The 21,580-nt window shown below is 38.3% G+C and overlaps 1 protein-coding gene across 1 annotated transcript in view; it reads left to right on the top strand.

Moving 5' to 3' along the window:
• The window catches only part of CMTM6 (CKLF like MARVEL transmembrane domain containing 6), a 29,597-nt gene extending 13,919 nt beyond the window's left edge, over positions 1 to 15,678 (top strand). The window contains exons 2-4 of the mRNA XM_075212392.1: positions 11,276 to 11,452; positions 12,392 to 12,490; positions 14,825 to 15,678. Coding sequence (XP_075068493.1) covers positions 11,276 to 11,452; positions 12,392 to 12,490; positions 14,825 to 14,992 — 444 coding nt within the window. The 3' untranslated portion in view covers positions 14,993 to 15,678. The remainder of the gene's footprint in view (positions 1 to 11,275; positions 11,453 to 12,391; positions 12,491 to 14,824) is intronic.
• Positions 15,679 to 21,580: the final 5,902 nt, after the last annotated feature.

Below are 21,580 nucleotides of genomic sequence, written 5' to 3'. Positions count from 1 at the left end.
CTTTTTTAACGTGGTTTTGTCCACATGTCACCACCTCATCATTCTTCTCCATCGCCTCATCCTTCATTTTCATCGCCACATCTATCCAGATGTCTATCCAGACACAGGGATCTCTCTAAGCGGTCCTGAGTATCACACTCCTCTCACTCTGTCACCCCCGGCAACCACCAACCACTCCCAACTGTCACTTCTCCTTCAAGAAATATATATATATATATATATATATATATATATATATATATATATATATATATATATATTTTAAAATCTTTATAAACACTTTTAACAATTAACAAATTAAATTAACAAATTAAAAACATCTTAGTATACCAAATTTCAGCCCTTTCTGAATTTTTTTTTACACACACACTAAGAATTTAGTAGGTCAGTGTATAACTCCGCCCAGCAGGTGGCGCTGCAGCTTGGTTTTATTTTTTCCACACACACACAGACAAACTAACACACGCCACTAGACATTTATATTATAGATATAGATAGGAGTATGCACATCGCCACCCATTTGTAGAATATGTTAATTGTATCTATAGTACGTATAGGTTAATTATTGTAACTATTTGATATGTATTTTGTAAATTGGGGAAAAAAAGAGTTGTATTAAATTATATTACATTTGTTTTGAAGACGATAATTGTTTAATTTACAATTCTTGTAGAACCTGAAAGTAATATGGAATAATAAATGTTTTAAATTCTAACAAGGTGCTTTTAAGTACAGCTATTTGATGTGATTGATTAGTGTCTGTGACAGGCTTACTCTGCCACCTTGTCCTTCCTTTATCAGTTTATCTGTGATTTCACAGATTGGTCTTGGGACACCCAGAACAGCTTACTTCTGGGTGTTGTGTATAGCTGCTGCAGCAACTCTTTGTTGGCGAATGTGGCTATTTCTTCCGGACCACTTACTTTGGGTTGTGACTGCAGAGTTGCAGGCAGAGCTTTGGACTGTGGACTGTCAGGGAACCAATTAGAGGTTTAGTTCTTATCTATAGGTGCCAAGATTACAACAGATAATAGGCATCATGCAGGATCTTGTAAGCAGTGTTGTTTATTGCTCCTAAATTGTCCTTACAAGGACTGTTTCACATCCACATGTTGTAGGGATGATCACCCAAATGGAATACTATAATGTACATACAAAATGCAGCAACATATGTTCTTTATATAGAGCCAAAATGGTCTCTACCACTGTCATAAGTTCAAAGAAGCACTTGAAATAATGCACCAATCCTATTGGATGTTTGGGCAATCTGAGAGATGGGGTAGGCTGCACTGAGAGAACCAATCAGGACCAGATTTGACGAGGCCAATGGGCCGGTACTTTATACTTCTGCCCAGTTAATTTCTTCCCTGGCTTTCAAAATAAGTCTCTTAATACACAGACGCACAGAACCCCCTGGTGTGCATTCAAGCCAAAGAATATGGTAGACAGTATAACACCAGCCCCTACCTGGCCTCAGACAGCTACTAAAATGTGGTTTCCTGCCTAAGTTTTACACAACCATCAACCATTCTGTTGGCATCCTACAGCAGAAATCAGTATTTTCATACACTTTTTGCATTTACAGTGATATACAACATGCACCCTGCACCCTGCACCTATAAGTGAAATCCGTTTATACTATAAATTTATTTCTTAAATTTTCTGTGTGGAGGACGGTAAATCCAGCCATAGTATCCTTTTAACATCATTATTTTTATTAAAAGTTTTAAGGTAGGGAGGGGGGTAGAAAAAAAAGAAAGGGAGAAAGAGTGTGGGGGGTACATAGTGGGGAGCAGACAATACAATGTATATGAAGCAGCATAAATATTAAGACGGGTATAAACAACGTAGCTATGCAGGGAAACCAGAGATAGCGCAGCTTGCAGGGGTTTTAGTGAGGTAGTAAAGGGAGGATTACTGGGGCCACAGTAACCTTTTTGCTGTTGTAAGCTCAAGGCAGCTTTCCTGTTTCTTTTTGTTTTTTTATACATCTAGTGATCTACCAGTGCGATCAAGGTCTGTAGTGTACTTGTCCGTTCTCGCACCTTCCGAACCCCCCCCTTCCGCTGTGTGTGGTGTCCCTCATATCTGTTGGCCGCAGTGCTGACCTCCGTTACTGTGGAGACTAGAGAGAGAGGTATAGAGTCCCGCAGTTTTCCAAAAAGCGTTTACCAATTCCTTTTCCGGAAATTTGGGAGCCTTTCAGGCTTTTCCCGGGAGAGTAAGCAAAATTGTGAAACCAAAGGTTCACTGTATAAACACCACTTTGCAGCTGACTAAACACAGCCCACTCCTCCTCAATATGTAATAATGAATGGAATTAATCTGCCTGCTTCTTCTTCACACAGCAGTGCAGAATTAAATGTGGAATCTGCTCCTTTAGCATCTTGACTGCAACAGTTCCTTCTAATGGAACACGTATGGTTGCCCTTCACATGCGCCTTCTCCACTGTAGATAGGTTATGTTATGTGAAATTACATCCTCTTCAACTTTGCCTTTGCCGTCATCAAGTTTCTGTCGTGCACAGTCCTTAACGTCACTCTTCTGACACATTAAATACTTGCTTAATTGTGGAAAGTTGGGGGAAAACGATATGAGAGTGCTTTGCAGAAAATCTATATTGGCTTGATAAACCCCATCAAAATTCTGTGCAGTTCAGACACTGACAGAACATTAATCACGTTTCAAAGAATTTAGAGTTGCCATTTTTCAAATCCGGACGCTTTGTTAAAGAGGGTGTAACATTCGATGACTGACATGATGAGGTAACGGCGCTGCACTTTTTCCTTCCCATTTTCTATTTCTATCATAATGTATTCCTTCCTACCAGGGCATCCATGGTTGATGTCATCTCGCAGAAAGAAATCATTTACTTGCTTTTTTACTTCAGGTACATGGGGGGAAATCACAGAAATGTTTCTTCTCTGGCAAATTGGTCTGAATTTTAAAGGAATCTGCCAAAGGGGTGCAAATTAGTTTATTATTTTACACACAAGTTAAATATTTGTACACTGAAATTTAAAGTTGATATTTGTGTGCTACATGAAAAAACAGTCAGTATTTAACGTGTGTAAAATAATAAACTAATTGCACCCCCTTGCATTGTAACATGATTTTGTCCAGGAGACTACTTACTCAATTTTTACTTTCCTTAGTGAATCAGGCCCCCTGTGTTGCCAGTCAGTTACAGTTAATTAGATATAAATGTCTTGTGTCACATTTACACCTTTTAAAGTCATGGGAAATTAAAATGATATACTGTTTTACATTTGTGAGATAGGCTAGATATAAACTAATTTTAAGACACTAGAAGATATTCCCTTTGCAAAAAAATGTTCAATACGTCTATCTTATCTTCATATTTGATAATAGTAATTTTGTCCCTTTGATTGTGGAATTGGCCATAACCTGGTATTCATGCCCAAATGTCATATTGGAAGTCTAGCCTGGGATTTATGCATTTTAAGTCTGAATTTGCCCTTGCCCTGCAGGTTTTCCAATGGTAGATGGGAGAGGGGTGTCAATTTGTCTTGTGGAGAGGAAAATCCTAAAGTCCACTTTGGATTTGTAATGTTCTATGTGAGGAAAGCAAACTCTCTAAAACTGAAGGACTTTGATAAATGTGGGCAGTGCGGTGGTCAGTGTAGCTGCTTCTCAGCACTGGGGCATGGGTGCGATTCCGACCAGGGAACGATCTGTGTGGAGTTTGTATTTACTCCATGCGCTGGTTCCCCCACAGTCCAAAAAAACATACTGGTAGGTTAACCCCTTCAGTGCTATGGATGAGGGGGACTTGTCTTTAGCACATAGGGGTTCAAAGAAGTAAATATTATACTTACCTGTCCCCTATAGCTATTTCCTGATGGCGGTGGACAGAGGACGGAGCAAGGCTTAATGATGTCATCACTTCAGCACTCAATGATGTCATTAAGTCCCACATCCTTAACCACTGCCTACAGACAAATAATGAAGATCCAGGGGATGGGGGAGAGTGCATCCTGACGCTTAGAAACTCAGAGACACTCACATTTGAAAGAGGAGCGTCCCTCTTCCAAATGAGGTGCTCCCTTAATAGTTATTTTCTGGTGATAATTTGTGTTCACCACACAATAGCCACCTACACTACAGAAATAAGTCCAGGAATGATTGAGAAGAGCACATATTTTCCCCATCTTGGCTTCAAAAAGTCAGGGTTACAGTCATTTGAAAGTTGGGAGTCCCCTCTTTTATATGAGATGGCTCATTAATAGTTATTGTTTGGTGATCACCAGATAATAACATCTTACACTATAGAAAAGGAGCCCAGGATCGTTTTTTTTAAAAAAAAATAAAATAAAATATTATCTTTTATTTATAAGGTGCCACAAGGGTTCTGCACTGCTAAACATAGGGGTATAGCATATACAACAAAATAACATACATAAAGTACAAAAGTGACAAAATATGCAAACAACATATTTACATAATTATATCATCACAACTTGCAAAATTTAATAAGCAAGGAAAACACTAGGAAAAAGGCCTCTTCTCGTGAGAGCTTACATTCTAGAGGGGGTGGGCGGGCACAGAGGGGGTAAAACCGAGAGGGGAAGATGATGTGGGGTCCGGAGGAGGGAGAGTTAGAGGACTCGTGGGCTTGAATGAAAGTTGAATTTTAAGGGCACATTTGAAGGCTTGGAGACTGGTGGATAGTTAATTGGGCATGAAAGTGTAAAAAAAAAAAAAAGACACATTTGCTTTTAGTTTACTTTCTTGCTATTTAAATAAAACAAACAAAAAAAAGAAACCTTTTTTGACAACTGTGGGTAGATGTTTTTTGCGATGACAAGAGGTATAAGCAAACTAATGGTATTTTCTGAAAATTTAGTCTTCTGAAAAAAAAAGGTATATTTTTTTTGTGGGTACAGCATGAACAAATTACTGATATTGACGTAGGAATGTGACCAGCCCCAAAACTGCCAAAATAGGCTCAGCGGTAAAGGGGCTAATTGGATGCTGACAAAAATGGACCCGTATATGTGCTTGTGTGGTAGATAATTTGGATTCACTGATGTGAGTGATTATTATATGTACAGTATTTTGAAATACGTTGGTTCTATATAAATAAATAATAATTAATAATGCACTCATTATTGGTTTATTTTCTTTAGACAAGATAAATTTGTCAATATTTGGCAACTGTGGCTGGATTGAATAACTCCCAGCAGACCACTGTTGGGGGTTGTATGTTAAAAGTGCATCACAGATTAATCTTATCTGACCTGGCTTATTAATGCTTCCTTACTTGTCTTACATTGTTGGTTTGTGCTTTGTGGTAATCGCTGTACTGTTGTAGCTCGAAAAGGTTATAGCAGCAAAATGAACATTAAAAAATGTAAATGCTGAACACATCTGTAAAGAGGAGTAGGCCAAAATATCAACTAGCGGATGTGTGGGATCACTCAGCAGGTGCAGGTTGTTTGAAGTCATAGCTGCCAAAGGAGTTGCCACGGTTACTGATTCTCAAGACTCACAAACTTCTCACACATAGACCATTTGGATTAGTGTGTTTAACAGAGACACAAAAAAGTATATAACATTTGTTTAATCAGATTGTTTTCTGCATTATTTAATTTCAGATTACATTCTGGTTAATACCTGAATACAGATCATTCTATATCCTTCACAATCTGTATGAAGTTAAAATTGACTGTTCAGTTTTGTACACTTTTCCTACTGCAACTTTTGTTTACAAAGTATTTTAAGTAGGCACATTGCTGTATTTCCTGCTCCCTCAAACAAAATCGGAGACAGAACATATAGCATTTGGTCAAAAAAATATCTGCTGTCAACATGGTGATTTAGCTTGCTGCAGTATCAATTATGAATACACAAATCTGTACATAACATTTCTATTACCTAGGAAACTGCAAGATAATAATCATGAAAAAACAGTCAGTATCTAACTTATATGCAAAACAGAATACTAATTTGCACCCCTTGCATTGTTACATGGTTTGTCCAGGAGACTGAAATAAGAAATTTCTCTAGTTAAGATCCTTAATGAATCGGGCCCCATGTTTCTGCACCATCCACACGTCTCCCTTTTCAATACAGTCTGCTTTCTGCAAGAGGATAAGACAAATAGCAAATATATTAAAGCAAATATAAAAACGTCAATACAGTCTACAGTCTACTCCCCCCACCAACCAACTCTGGTGCTCCTTCTGCCCCACCTCGGGTGATGAAGTTCGCTCACTTATTCTATCCTCTCCACCCTCCACCTGTCCTCTCGATCCTATCCCCTCTCGCCTCCTTCGCTCTCTCTCCTCCACGGCCTGCTCTTACCTCGCTCACCTCTTCAACCTCTCACTCTCCTCTGGCATGGTCCCCTCTTCTTTTAAACACGCTCTTATCTCTCCCATCCTCAAGAAACCTAATCTTGACCCTACCTCTACTGCTAACTATCGCCCTATCTCTCTTCTCCCCTATGCTTCCAAATTACTTTGAGAGGATTGTCCACAACCGCCTCACCAGACACCTCTCGGACTACTCCCTCCTTGACCCTCTCCAATCAGGCTTCCGCCCCCTCCACTCCACCGAAACTGCCCTGGCCAAAGTTACCAATGACCTCCTACTAGCCAAATCCAAGGGTCACTTCTCCCTACTCATCCTACTCGACCCCTCTGCGGCCTTTGATACCGTTGACCACCCCCTCCTGCTACAAACTCTTCTCTCTCTTGGCCTATCGGGTTCTGTCCTCGCCTGGTTGACCTCTTACCTCGCTAACCGCTCCTTCTCGGTATCCACCTCTGGCTCTTCCTCAACCCCCTCCCCTCTCCCTGTTGGAGTCCCTCAAGGCTCTGTTCTTGGCCCTCTACTCTTTTCACTCTATACCTCCTCCCTTGGTGCTCTCATCTCCTTCGGTCTTCAGTATCACCTCTACGCTGACGACATTCAACTCTACATCTCCTCGCCTGACCTCTCCCCCACCCTTCTCTCTCTTGTATCCGACTGCCTCTCTGCCATCTCCTCCTGGATGTCCTCGCGATTTCTCAAGATCAACATCTCCAAAACGGAGCTCATTGTCTTTCCTCCCCCCAGGCTCCTCTCCCACCATGACCTCTCTATCACTGTTAATAACACTTCCATCTCTTCTGTCACCCAACTTCGCTGCCTAGGCGTTAGCTTCGACTCTTCTCTCTCCTTCACCCCCCACATTCAATCCCTTGCCCAAGCCTGTCGCTTCCAACTTCGCAATATTGCCCACATCCGACCTTTCCTCTCTCAGGATGCCACTAAAACTATCATCCATGCACTCATTATCTCCCGCCTGGACTACTGCAACCTCCTCCTCTCCGGCCTCCCCCATCTCGCCCCCCTCCGCTCTATTCTTAACGTGGCTGCTAGACTCATCTTCCTATCTCGCCGCTCCTCCTTTGCATCCCCTCTCTGCCTTGCCCTACACTGGCTCCCCATACCCTACAGAATCCTTTTCAAACTCCTGACCACAACGTACAAGGCGCTCTCCCAGTCCACTGCCCCCTATATCACTGACCTCCTCTCCATTCACTCCTGCCCGCTCCCTGCGCTCGGCCAATGACCGTCGCCTCTCCTCCACTCTGATTACCTCTTCCCACTCCAGAATCCAAGACTTCTCCCGCGCTGCCCCTCTTCACTGGAATGACCTGCCTCGCTCCATCCGTCTCTCTCCCACTCTTAGCTCCTTCAAACGGGCACTAAAAACCCACTTGTTCCTCAAAGCCTACCCACCTTCCACCTAACCCCTCCTCCCCTCCTTTATACGCCAACTCACTCCCTCTGTAACTGTGTTTTGTTCACCCCCCCTTAGGATGTAAGCTCATTGAGCAGGGCCCTCCTCCCTCTTGTGTCCTTACCAACTCTTCTGCTCCATCTCTACCGCATTTGCCTGCTTGGAGCTCCTGAAGTGTCAGTATTTTTTTGTTTACTGTTCAGTAATGTAATACCCTGTACTGTCTACTGTTTGTGCATTGTACGGCGCTGCGGAACTCTTGTGGCGCCTAACAAATAAAGGATAATAATAATATATATGTTTTTATATATTTATTTTCATTAGGGGTTTTACTTGCAAGTAAGTTAAAGTTAATAATTTTTCCCGTTGTTTAGGCAAAGCACTAAGCATGTCAGTTGCTCAGGTATCTTTACACTTTACTCTGTATTTTCAACTGAAGTGATGTTGAACTGTGCAGCAGTGTGGACAAATACTGGTTACTGTTACCAGACCAGGCATTCTGTGCACCTCTACATTGGTAATTTCAGTATGCAATCTACTAATGTCTAAATGAACATGTTATGCCAGAGATCGCCTAGCCTAATGTTAAAATCTGAGTTCTGTGTGTGTATTAAGTGTACATACATCAAGTGTACCATGACAGAACACCAATCATCTTAGCTGTTCTGAATGTTGACAGTATATCTATTACAAATATTTTTACAAATATATTTCTAAGAACCGCAGACAAATTGATGACATAAGAACTTACTAGGAAGTAAAATAAAATACAAGATGATAAATAGAACATGGCATTCTTGTGATGATGTTGTTATAAGGGTATGTATAAGAGAGAACACAAATATGTTTATATTCTGTGTGCTTTTTGTGATTTTTTTCCCCGTACAATAGCATAGAGTAAATTAGAAGAAGCTGTAAACTTCCAGTGAGTCATAAGCTTGCAGGGAACTCCCAGCATCGGTAGGAGGGATGCTTTGGAAAGGAAACAGCCACACCTTTCAAGTTCTGCTCTGAACAGCTGGCTGAGAGATCCAGAGCTATAATGTATAGGTTCTCTTGGGAGGTGAAGCCTCTTCCAAGTCTGTTGCTGTTTAAGATTTTTCCTGAAACTTGGTTATTTGTATCTTCAGTGAAAACGGTTGAAGATAATGATTGTGATTAGAGCTGTGCCTACTTTACCATCTTATAATCACATAAACCTGTCCATTTCAAATATTGCAATCCTGGGCAAAAGGGTTGATGCTCTATTCCCCAAGCGCACACCCTCTTCATGTTCCAATCACTCTTAGGGCTAGATTTACTAAGCTGCGGGTTTGAAAAAGTGGGGATGTTTGTTATAGCAACCAATCAGATTCTAGCTTTCATTTATTTAGTACATTCTACAAAATGACAGCTAGAATCTGATTGGTTGCTATAGGCAACATCCCCACTTTTTCAAACCCGCAGCTTAGTGAATCTAGCCCTTAAGGCTCAACTGTTTTCCTATTCCACTCCATCCGCAGTCACAGTCACTTCTAACAACCTACTCTTTTTTTTTATACATAATTTTATTTATTAAAATAAAATGTATAGTAACAAACGGATTTATAGGGAGAAATTAGTCAAAATGTATTGTTTTTGATACTACATATTATTACAGCACATAGCATACTGCTAATTCACATTCCAGTGGATCTCTGAAATGTCACATTAGCAATTCATCATTTCAGCAACCCTGTACTCCACATTGTCAGCTTGTGAGAACATTTGTTGACTATCTGAAATCTGTATACGCCTGTTTCTTATAGTGATACTGTACTCAGTTCAACAAAATAAATATTTTATAGCCTTGCTTCTTGTAAATTGCTTTGTTACGTGTTAGAGATATCAGATGTGATTTGTACTAGGAGAATAAGGCAAATTTAAATATGATATTTAAGTATACTATGAAAATCCATGAAACAGTTGAAAAGAATTTCCTGTTAAGAAGATCTGTGTACAAGATGGGGCAAGTAGAGGTGTGAAATCCAAATACCATACAGTGGTTAGAGCATAGCTTTATTGTTGTCTGAATGCCCTCTACACTTGGTGTAGTTTTTGAGGCACCTATATATATATATATATAATTTACCCAACCAGTCTTAATGCCTCTCCATATCCTCTTGGGTCTATGTTATTTACCAAGCTAGATTTAAGATTCCTCTTGGTGTTATGAAAAGTAGAGCTTGTTAAACAATTTTTAGAAATGCCCTCTTACTGCATCAGTGTGCTGCAATGTTTTCTATTTTTGGTTCCACAGACATCTCTATTATGGGGCACATTAAAAACAAAGCCCAGTAGTGTGACGGATGGAAGCCATTCTGCAGAATTGTATTGTTACTGTTCCAGCCCTGTACCTAATTTTCAAAAGCTTGTCAAAAATGCAGCACCATAGAGTCCATTGAATAGTCAGATTTGTTTGTTCTACCTTGTAACACTTATTTATCTTACATAAAAATACCTGCTGATATGTTATTGTGGATTGTGTCTTTATTTGAATACATTTATTTTTTTAACTTATTAAAGAGATTGAGGGTAATGTGCGGCCTTTTTGCAGGTTGGAAGGCTACACATGCAGCCATAGAAATGTATCTGATTGACCATCACTGATGTAGGTAGACCTGATCTAGTGCAATATTACTACATATTGTACTAAATATGTTCTTCCTTCCTTTTTATGGGATTCATATATTTTTATTGGGAGGGTTGAATGAGTAATTCCTGCCAGTGGTCATGCCTCCTTCCTAAGATGAATGCTGGGAAATCTTCTAAAGGTTGAAATACAATACAGGACCTCCTAACTGGATGTAATAACACAAGGGTGTTTTTGTAAGTGCACTCACAAGACAGAACTATCCTCTTCATTGGTGTTTTGGACTAGAAGAAGCTCATTGGAGTTTTTCATTTTCTGTTATATAATCATCACGCCATTAATATTCCACAGCCATAATTTTCATTAACAGTTTATTGAAGTTTAAAAAATATTGGTAGCATCCACAGTCTCACAGTGTTGTACTATTATCTTTTATCTGTTGTTGTTTCTTTGTAATATTACTGGATTATATTGTCGCAAAGTTAAGAAGAACGACTACACATCAGAATCCAATTTAAGTGTTATTTATTTATTCAATTGGATAGTATTGTGAGACATCAATAGCGCTTCATCCTTCTTGAATTCCTTCTATTTGTACTAATTTGTCAGCTGGTGTATAGATGGTGTATATATGCTATCAAAATTTACCCTAATCTCTCTCTGTCTGTGTGTGTATGTATGTTAAGGAATTTAGACTAAGCTCCAATGGGGCAGGGAATGATGTGAATGAGTTCTCTGTACAGCGCTGTACAATCAGTGGCGTTATATAAATGGTGATGATGATCATGCTGCAAAATATTTTTATTATTATTAGTGGTAAACATGCTTCAGTAATATTGATAGAAGCAAAATAACAGACTTGCATATGCATGAATAGCTGATGTAACATATGTATATTTTTCTTCCCTAGGTGCTCTCTTCGGTGGCGTTCATATGTGAAGAGGTCATCAGTTTGTGTAACAGCTGTGTAGGGCTGTACATCTTTGAGTTTGTCAGTTGCAGTGCTGTTTTGCTCACCATCCTCATGCTAGTTATATACTGCACACCTTTAGGGGGTAAAATCAACATTCCAAGCTTCAAGAAGATTGTAAGTATACTTGTATAATGAAGTTAACAAAGTCTAACTATACTTTAATGAAGAACTCCACCCAAAAATAAAAATGTAGCTTCTGGTGAAGTTCAGGGAGTTAAAGACTAAAGTGTCCCAATCCAGACCTGTTTGTGTGACATTGGAGTCTTTCCTAAGAGACACCTGGGATTGCTGTAATTGGCAACATATAAGAAGGGTATTTAAGTTGGCAAAGTTAGTTACAGCAGTGAAAATAAAGGTATAATATATAATTGCCAAGCGCTACAACCACTGTAGTATATGTAAATCTCAATTATGGTAAAGAACAACATGTAACTTTATACATGTTTAGTACATTATCTGCATCACATATCATGGCCGAGCAATTGTCTGAGTAATTGTCTCTTCAAATGTTCTCACACCATGTGGTGAGGGTGATGTTATGGTATAATGAATCCTAGGAGTTATTGTACATGGGCAGTAGATCCTAAAGTAATGAATGTCTTATAACGAAGATCAGTCCATACTCAAATGTTTACACGCAATATTGTAAAAATTAATGTGCAAAGCTGGTAGAGACCTAAATAGACTAATAGCCGCAATAGCAGCCAAAGGTGCTCCTACCAAGCATTGAAACAAGGGGTTGATTCCTTATTTAATCATTTATTACCTGTTTGTTTTTTTTTTTGTTTTTTATTATCTAAGGAAACCTTTTGAGCGTTTATTTTAATTTCACATCTGTGAATATTTTGTGTTGATCGTTTGTAGGGATTTACAAATGGATCACAATTATTCCATGATGTTAGAAAAGAAAATAGGAAAAATGTCAGTTTTGTTTTTTGGTTGTTTTTTTTTGCAATTCTAGGTTTACTGCTTCACATCCTAAATTGTGTTTTTACTGTTCGTTTAGCTCCACCTAGAGGAAAGTAATGTGATATGCAAACATTTCCTTTGCAGGATTTTGTGATTACTATAGCGGTCGGAGTTGTCTTTTTGCTTGCCGCCATTATATTTGTGGCTACAATTGAATCAAGTACACTTGTACAAACATCCGTGGTAAGTATTTTATGTTTTGTAATATGAATTCTCTAAAAGTGGCAGCTAATGTTGGATTGTATGTCAGTACTAATGCCAGTAAATACATAGATAATTAGCTAAGCAGTCTTTTCAAAACTGGTAAATGTCAGTATATTAATTAATTAATAATTAATAAGAACACTACTGGGTGAAAGGTGCTGATGGAAGCACAACTTGATTTTACTGCTGCCTGGAGTTTCTTTTAGTTGCAGTATGACATACAGCGTTTGGCGAGGGGGATTGTCAGGGATGAAATAAGGAGGTCAAACAGCTGGTATTTACCCAATGTAGTGTGGGGAAAATCATTTATTCCTGAAGATGGTTTTCTAAAGAATAGAGAAACTCATGTATAGAAGAACGGAGTTGCAGCTATGCTTAAAAGAAAATAAATAAGCAGGTCACCACAACAAAGCCGCCAACATCTCTACAAACACAATTGTTGACAAGCTTGTACTGATAGCAACCACATCTGACCAAGCACAGCCCTAAGGTAAGAATGTGCTAATCACAAAGGATCCTTACTGCTGGCCAAGAATATTTTTACGCAAAGATTTGTACCATGTCTGAAAACTTTCATGAGCAAAGTATGTTGGCCGAGTACAATTCATTCAAATAAATACAGTTTAAGGGCAGGACAGGGGTAGATTTTTTTTTCCTCCTTTGGGTAATGCTAACATAAATAGGGGAAGGAAATATCCAAGACTGATCCACAAAATATTAGCCTTATTCTGCATTTTCTGGTGGAATTTAGCATGAAGTGTTCCCAATCCTATCCAAATACAGGTAAGGTAGCAAAAGTGAAGATTGCATCCCTGAACCTTCACACCTTCACAGCTGTTGTGTCGCAATTCTGCTCATATCCACTAACAAACACTCCTGGTAATAAGGGAAATGAACAGATCTAGCTTTTATTGACCGTAAAGCCTTAGGGTAGGTTACATAAGCAGTGTTCAGTTGTATGGTTTTGCGAGATTCGTCTCCTCACTATAAAAAATTGATATTTTTGCAGATAATTATTTGCAGCGAACTGCGCTGCACAGCTGGGTTTTAATTGGTGTGTAGTGTGATGATCTCCATCGTCTTGCTCCTCCTATAAGCTTCAGGCGATTAATATCAACCATAGAGTTAAATTGGATTGGTGATTAATTACTGATTTCAGGAGATGTCTGCCAATTTTGTGTTGACAGTGCTCATTTAAAATGTATATATTTTTATTTTTTTTGGGGGTGGTGATTAGTCTAGGGGAATGGTTCTTTGAAAATTGCATGAAGGTAATATTCAGAAAAGGTGCGTTGCAGACTCTTGATTTGTTTTTTAAATTGCTAAGAACTGTTCATTCATCTGTGTTATTTTTCCTACAAAAAGGGCTGTAGCAACCAGAAGTAACACCCTACTACACACAAAATCCTGTGTAACATTCATAGTATGAAGACATTTCTGTGCTTTTTCAAAACTCTAACATTGTTTTAATTGTACATTCCATTTTTGTAAACATGTAGGGTGCACAGTTACACTGTTTACCCCCTTACTTCTGGGGAGCCCGATGTTGGTGCTGTCACTATTATTCTGCCACAGTTGCCAACTGTCCATAGTTTTCAGGGACAGTGCCAGGCTTCAAAGATTTGTCCTTGGAAATGTCCCAAATTTTCAATAATGAAATAGTAGAATTCCTCTTATTTTGTATATTGAGTGCCGTACAGCACTACACAGACGTAGCCATATCACAAGGCCAAGCAGAAGCCCTGGTTAATACTCTAGCTCTGCAACATCAAGCCAGTGATGTCAGAATTCCTAGCTGCGATTGCCAAATCCAGACCTGGCTGACCGACACACTTACAATAGAAGTCAGAACGGATATAATAATCTTGAGACAGTAAGGGGAAGATTTACTAAACCTTCTAAAACAGGAACGTGGAGATGTTGCCCATAGCAACCAATCAGATTCTAGCTATCATTTATCTAGTACATTCGAGAAAATTATAGCTATAATCTGATTTCCCCACCTTCCCCTTTTAGAAGGTTTAGTAAATCTACCCCTAAATCTCTGAAGTCCGGGACCATGTGGTAGACAGGTAGTGCTGCATTTCTGAGGTAGAAAATCGCCTACAGTGGGTGGAAAAATATGTTGACTGTAGGAGTCGCTACATGATTTAATATGTGTCTGATCTCTGTGCACATAATGATGAAAAATGAACAAATCAAATATGTTTAGTTGCTATATACTGCACTACTTTTGGGCTAGTTGCAACATATTATTAAATATTTAATGTTTTCAAACTTCACAAAAGTTTCTTCCTTTTTTTTATTTTTCAGGCTTTTGGATTTCTTGCATCATTTGCATTTTTAGTAGAAATTTATTTCATGTTCAAAGATGGCTACTACATAAAACAAAAGAAAGCCCCAGCAAATGCAGTAAATGGCAGACCTGAGGTGGAGCCATTAACCACTCCGGTTCAAGCTGTCGGAACAGAAACCGCATAATTTACCTATACGCATATACCCAAGATCATATTAATATTGGAATTCGGGCCTAATTGATGTTTTACAGGAAAACTTCATAAAATCATAAAATTCAATCCAAGGATCATTTTATCACTTGTTTACTCCCTTGCCTAATAAGCATTTTATGTGAATACCTTCCAGTGGTTTGGAGAGTATAATACTCAGTGCTAAATTGTCCAGCAGGAGAAGTTTGCATGAATTAAGTACACACTAACAAAATGATGAGTTCCACAACTTGACCTTTCCTGAAAAATGTTATTTTTCATATTGTCAGATGTTATTCTAATAATTCTGTGCACCGCCATTTTGCACGTATAGGTGAAACCTTTTAATTATTTATTTGCAATTTAATCTGAAATCATTTAAGATAATTCTAAAATCAGCTGCTGAAAAAAGGAATTTCTTCTTTATTTAGGCTGTCACAATTTATTTTGCCTTTTTAAGCAATGTATTTTTATATCTGTAATTGAACCAATTTGTGACCACCTACATTTAAAAAGAAGTGTAATCATATCCCTCTGACATGTAATCGAGTGAGGACATTAAACACTTTTAAACTGTTGTAGATTTTTAGCATTATTTCTTACTGCAGGTTGTATTCCTATGTAAATCTGTAAGATCTATATCTTATAGATCTTTTTATTAATAAAAGCACTTGCGTAACATTCCTGTGATGCTGGATGGAAATGGGGAAAAATATATTTGCAGCGTTGTAAAAACCTTATTATTAGAACACTTCAGATTTTTGATACATAAAATAGGTTTACTGCTCTTTTTAATATGCATAATCTTTTGGGATTTGTACAGACTAGTACAATGATATATTAAAAGAATTAAAAATGCATGGGTTAAATATCAAATTAATAAAATAGAATGGGACCAACTGTTTGTCATCTGCTGCCAAACTGTGTTAAACAGTTTTTGAACTTATTTGGACCTAATTGGCTCCAAAAATTTGGGATCTGTGTATAAGTGCAGATTTACACAGGCAGTTTTGTCAACATAACACTGCTATAACAACCTTTTATTTCCTAAGATGCATTTAGTTCAGATCATCATGATCATTTATTTATATAGCTCAGTGTTTAGTTGACTGTGCATGACAGAAATGCACTTGTCATCTGCTAAATGTTTTAAACAAGTTTCCAGATCTGCTGTTATGGCTGTCGAAAACCTGTTCATTTTACGTTCTTAAAGCTGCATTACCGCCTAATCGCTAAATTGTAGTCACCCTGTTCCTGCCCTCTGCGGACCCCCAGGCGAAGCTCCATGCAGCATGACACTGGAAGGAGGGGGATGAGCGGAGATTGTAGCTTCTGATTGGTCTCCTGTAAGCAAGTAGAATTTAAGGATTAGATGGTAATTTAATAGCTAAGTAGGCAGCCCGTCACCACCTTGCTAATACGCAGAACTGCAAATATGGCATTCTTCTGTAACCAGTATTCAATAATCTAATGTTAAGGATGGATACATTTTTAGATCACAGTGCTAGGTTTCATGTGTCACATGAAATTATATGTTAGAGGGAAAATGTTTTCGAAACATATAGTAAAGACTGGGGATCAAAAGAACATATATTTTATTAGACATTAAAGGAAATAGCTTAGCTCTGCTCTGTCTTAGTTGTTTGTTATTCCAGCTGTTATATCATGTAAAATATGACAGAGGCCAATAAATCAGCAAGTGTGTCACAACACCAGAAAGGTGGAAAATACTGTCTTAAACCTTTCTTTCATCTAAAAGCTTATTCAATAAAGAAAAGTAATCACTAAATATTTGCATATTTATCTAAACATACAAAACACTCTTCTCTATTGCAGGTTGTTTTGTTATTTTGTATTGGTGTAAGTATAAACTAAATAAGTTTAACTAAAGGTTTCACCTTCTTTTAGTAAGACTAAAGGGCGCAGCAGGAAATTCCTTGATCTATGCTGTAAATATGTTTGCACTTTTATATTATTGCATTTTGTTTAATGCCTTAATGAAATTTTTAGCATTGCCCCCCTTTTAAGCTGTGATGAATCAGAATATATGGAAACTGTTTTTAAGTGTATATATTTCTCTACATATACCTTTTACTATGCAATATGTCTTACTAGCTATAATTTTATTTTCACCATTGAATACCTTTAAGATTATTTTAATCACTAATTATACACTGTATCCAATATTATCTTTACATGTAATCATGAATACCAGAATAAAGGTTAAGAGTATATTAGTGCAATATCTTGTCTCATTTATTATGGGGAACAATGTTTTTCTGTGTAGGGTTGATTCATCTCTGACAATTTTAAAGCTCTCTGTATCTTGAGTAGTAAAACACCTGGGGGTAAATGTATTAACATGCGGGTTCTTCAACACCCGCGAGTTCAGCGTCTTCGGCGATTAAATTTAAAGCGGCGCTGCATTGTAAAGGGAAGTTTCCCTTAACAGTGCAGCGCCGCTTTAAATTTAATCGCCGAAGACGCTGAACTCGCGGGTGTTGAAGAACCCGCATGTTAATACATTTACCCCTTGGTCTATCTACACGCAAAATTAAACACAAGTCCTACCACCAATAAGATTTTGTGAATTATTTCAAAACACAAAAGGGGTAGATTTAATTCCCCACGTTTTTCTAAAGAACAACACGGCCCGCCCATAATTACCATTACTACGGTAATTGCTCTGCTGTTTTTTGCTCATGCTCACAGAGCTGCGGGCAAAAATTAGCGGAGAAATTACTGTAGTAACTGTGTACCTCTGATCTGTACACACATCTTTGACGCACTTTACCTTTGAAATTATACCACTCAGGGCCTCTGCACCTTTTTATCCCCAAATGAAGTATGGATCCATAATCATGTTGTGGGGTGTCTCAGGGCTATTGGGTATGTTGGTAAATCCCTCCTATTCCCAAAGAAAGTTAACCTTTGCTCTTTAGCTGGCTCAGAAGGATGACCAGTAAAAGTACAGATGTACATTCCTCACCCTATTGTCTATAGGCATAGTGGGTTAAATTGGTGCATTGTTAAAAGGGCAGACGGCTCCCTACCTCCCTGTTAGACAGTTCCCTGACATTGTGATACACTACCCCTTTTGCACAATTCTTTGTAAATGTGTATTTATCAATAGGTTTACTCTACTGTTAACCTCATGTACCTATCACTATCGGATTCTCCAGTTGTGGGCTAGCACCCTCCTTCCCCTTAGACTTATTTGTGTAGCATCCCACCTTATCTGCTACAAATTTCTACAATTCTGCTTCTGATAAATGTGAATATGTATCCTCTGTCCACTCTCCCAGTCAGATTGTACTTCTAACTCAGTACCCGGTATCTGTGGAAAACCATTGTTTGCAGTGGTACAGGGAAGGTTATCTGGGACATATTGGGAAAACATTCTACCTAAATCAGTGCCTAGCAAAACATTTGTAGAAATGTTGTCAGAAACCCCCATTTCCGCAGCCCACTGAATGCGTTCTTTCCTCTAATGAAATCATTTTTATACAATGAAACGCGTCAGATTAATAGACTTAACGAAGATCAGTATACGGCACTGCTACATTGATATTAGAAAGTTACATTCTGCTCTAAAGACAGCTTTCGTGAGGAGCAAAAATGATTTTGAACTTCAGATCTAAACTTGGAAACTATTAAAATCATAGTCATGATCGGGAAACAGATTGCAGAACATCTTGTAAAGGCTCCAGAAAGAAGGCATGATAGCTATATGCATCAGCCCTATCCTTTGCTAAAAATTTGATTTAATACAGCGGTGATTTATAGCCAGAAAGCTTGCTCTGGTAAAAACACTCACAGCCTGTTGGTATTAGCAGTCAAGCTGTATGCCACTTGGACAATATTCATGCTATTTGGGAGAGATATATGCAGTTTTCGATTGAGATTATTTACTTTCTCTGGCTTATTGGACTGAGCAGAGTGTACTGTGAATTATTACTATATGGAACTTTAAACTATATATTGATGTAATTAAGAACATCGTGCACCCCACTTTTAATTTATTTTGAAGTGAGCAGATTGTGCCTGGTTTACTGTTGAATGGAACATTTAACTACACAATATTGTGATCAGGAATATCTTCACTCTACTGTTTTATCTGTTCTCTCGGTAGACTAATACTACTTCAAATTCAACAAATCAGTGCACTTTTCCAAACCCGCAGCTTGATAAAAGTACCCCCTAGACTTTGCAGTAAGTAGATCATTGATCACTTTTGTGAGCGCAGTTTCAGTGGAATGTTGGGGGCGGAAGCCTGATTGCAGAGAGTCGTTAATGGAATGACAGGAGAGAAAGTGAGACATGCGTTTGTACACTAATCGCTCAAGTAGTTTGGAGGCAAAGGGGAGGAGAGAAATAGGGCGGTTGTTGGAGAGAGAGTTTATTTAGAATAGGTGAAATGAGTGCATGTTTAAAGGAGGATGGAAATGCGCCAGAAGAGAGAGACAAGTTGAAAAGGCGGCCATGCAGTGGAGGAGCGAGAGCGGAGAAGTTGGGAGGGAATAGGGCGAGAGGAATATGTTGTAAGGTGAGATGAAGAAAGCGTGCAGAGACTTTGTCTTCAGTTACTAGAGAGAATGAATTAAGGGTGGATTGGGGAGTACAGGTAAAGGTGGGTGGAGTGAGTGGAATAAAATGAACGTATAAGCTAAAAACACTAAGCTCTAAATACAGGGATAGACCTTTGTAGCTTTTAATAATCCACGACAGATATAAAGCAATACTAGTGCGTAAGGATATTTACCACTAAATCCTAGAACCATAATATACCCCCATATCTCATTAATAAACATATCTTTGTCTACCAAAAACTTCACTATACAATTCCATTAATTTAGTCTCGGATCTCTGAATATCATTATTATTTCTATCTTTATTTCCGTTTCATTGCCCTTTTTTTTTTTTTTTTTTTTTTTTAAATCCATCGACACTTTTATACATATACCCTTTTGACCCACACACACACACTACGTATATACGTATATATATATATATATATATATATATATATATATATATATATATATATATATATATATATATATAAACGTAAACTCATAAGAACATAATACACATCCTTTCTAGATTCACCAGCACCTTCCTGTCATGTCTTCCCTTTCATCACTTCACTCATCCATCAGTTCTCTACTTTCCTTCCTTACTTTTCACATCTGATCAAGACATCTATACATGAGCCACATTCCCCACATACCCTCAATGTAGGAGATGCGTGCGCACCTGGTGGCAATGTGCACATGCATATCCTATATTGGTGGAATATCTCCTCTATATACACTAATGACATCATGGCTCTTTAAGCTAATTATACCCAGTGCACCACCAACTAACATATCTACCAATAATATTCATTAGTCCAGATTATTAATTTGTTTATTCTGTTATTATTGTTATTTATGTCTATTCCATTGTCTTTCATCTCTTATTAAACACTTTATACTCTACATACTGTCCATGTCCATACCAATTATCTCCACTACCATTCATTGTATGATAGGTCCCATTTGATTATCTATTTTATCCTGATAATTATTGTTCTATCCAGACATTACTCTACTCCACATAACCTAAATCAGTCAATTTAAAAACACCTCACTATGTTCAACTGAATTACTGCACACTCTAATTATTCCATCCATTCTACTTTAAACACCTTTCTGTGTATTTTCCCATACATTGCCACAGTCATACCTATAACAACCCACTTTTACCTTCTGAATGCATCAATAACATTCCTATAACTTTTTTTTTTTTTCCTAACTGTTCCTCATCTTTAATAATCCAACACAATTTTTAACATATCTTGTTGCACCATAATTATGGCTCTATTAGTGCTTAATCCATCACTGACAATATTACTACTTACAATCCCCAGCTCTCATAACCAGGTACCACCTATCTCCACTCACCACCCACTTTCTACGGACCATTATCATATCTCCAAATCCAACTTCCATAGAACAGAACTCCTGTACAACAACACGTTGACAACCTACTACAGACAGCGCTCCACGGCTACGGAGAGATAAGTATTAATTTATTGCTAGGTTTACCAGGTGGAGGAACCTGTGTCTGCAGTGCAGTGCACACACTATTCTCACAGTAGCCAAGAACATTAGTGTTCCCTAAAGTATTGCAAATATTGTGTCATGCGCTTGGGCCTGTTCAATGCTCCTTTTACTTTTCAGCATTTCATTAATTGTGTTTCTGCAAGCAACAGTTGTTAACATTCACTCTCTGCGAAGTGCACAACAGCGGGAAGAGCTTACATGTCATCGTAGTTGACAGTCGGCCATGGCTAGAGGGGAGAAGGACTCTGAGGAGATTGGCGAACTGTGGCATTCACTGCATGTACATCATGATCACCGCTATTTCCTACATCCTGCCAGATGTTTCTAAGGTGTTCTTAGGACTGCACACACTTCTAGAAAATGGATATGTCATGTGACACAGAATGGACCACCTATGCCACCCTGTCTGTTGTTGCTGGGAACTGGCTGGGCTTACTTTGCCACCGTCCACTTTCGTTATTCCGAATACACCCTTC

The sequence above is a fragment of the Mixophyes fleayi genome, chromosome 5, assembly GCF_038048845.1.
Source record: "Mixophyes fleayi isolate aMixFle1 chromosome 5, aMixFle1.hap1, whole genome shotgun sequence".
NCBI lineage: Eukaryota > Metazoa > Chordata > Amphibia > Anura > Limnodynastidae > Mixophyes > Mixophyes fleayi.
The sequence above is the reverse complement of the archived record's forward strand: the minus strand, read 5'-3'. Positions and strand labels throughout refer to the sequence as shown.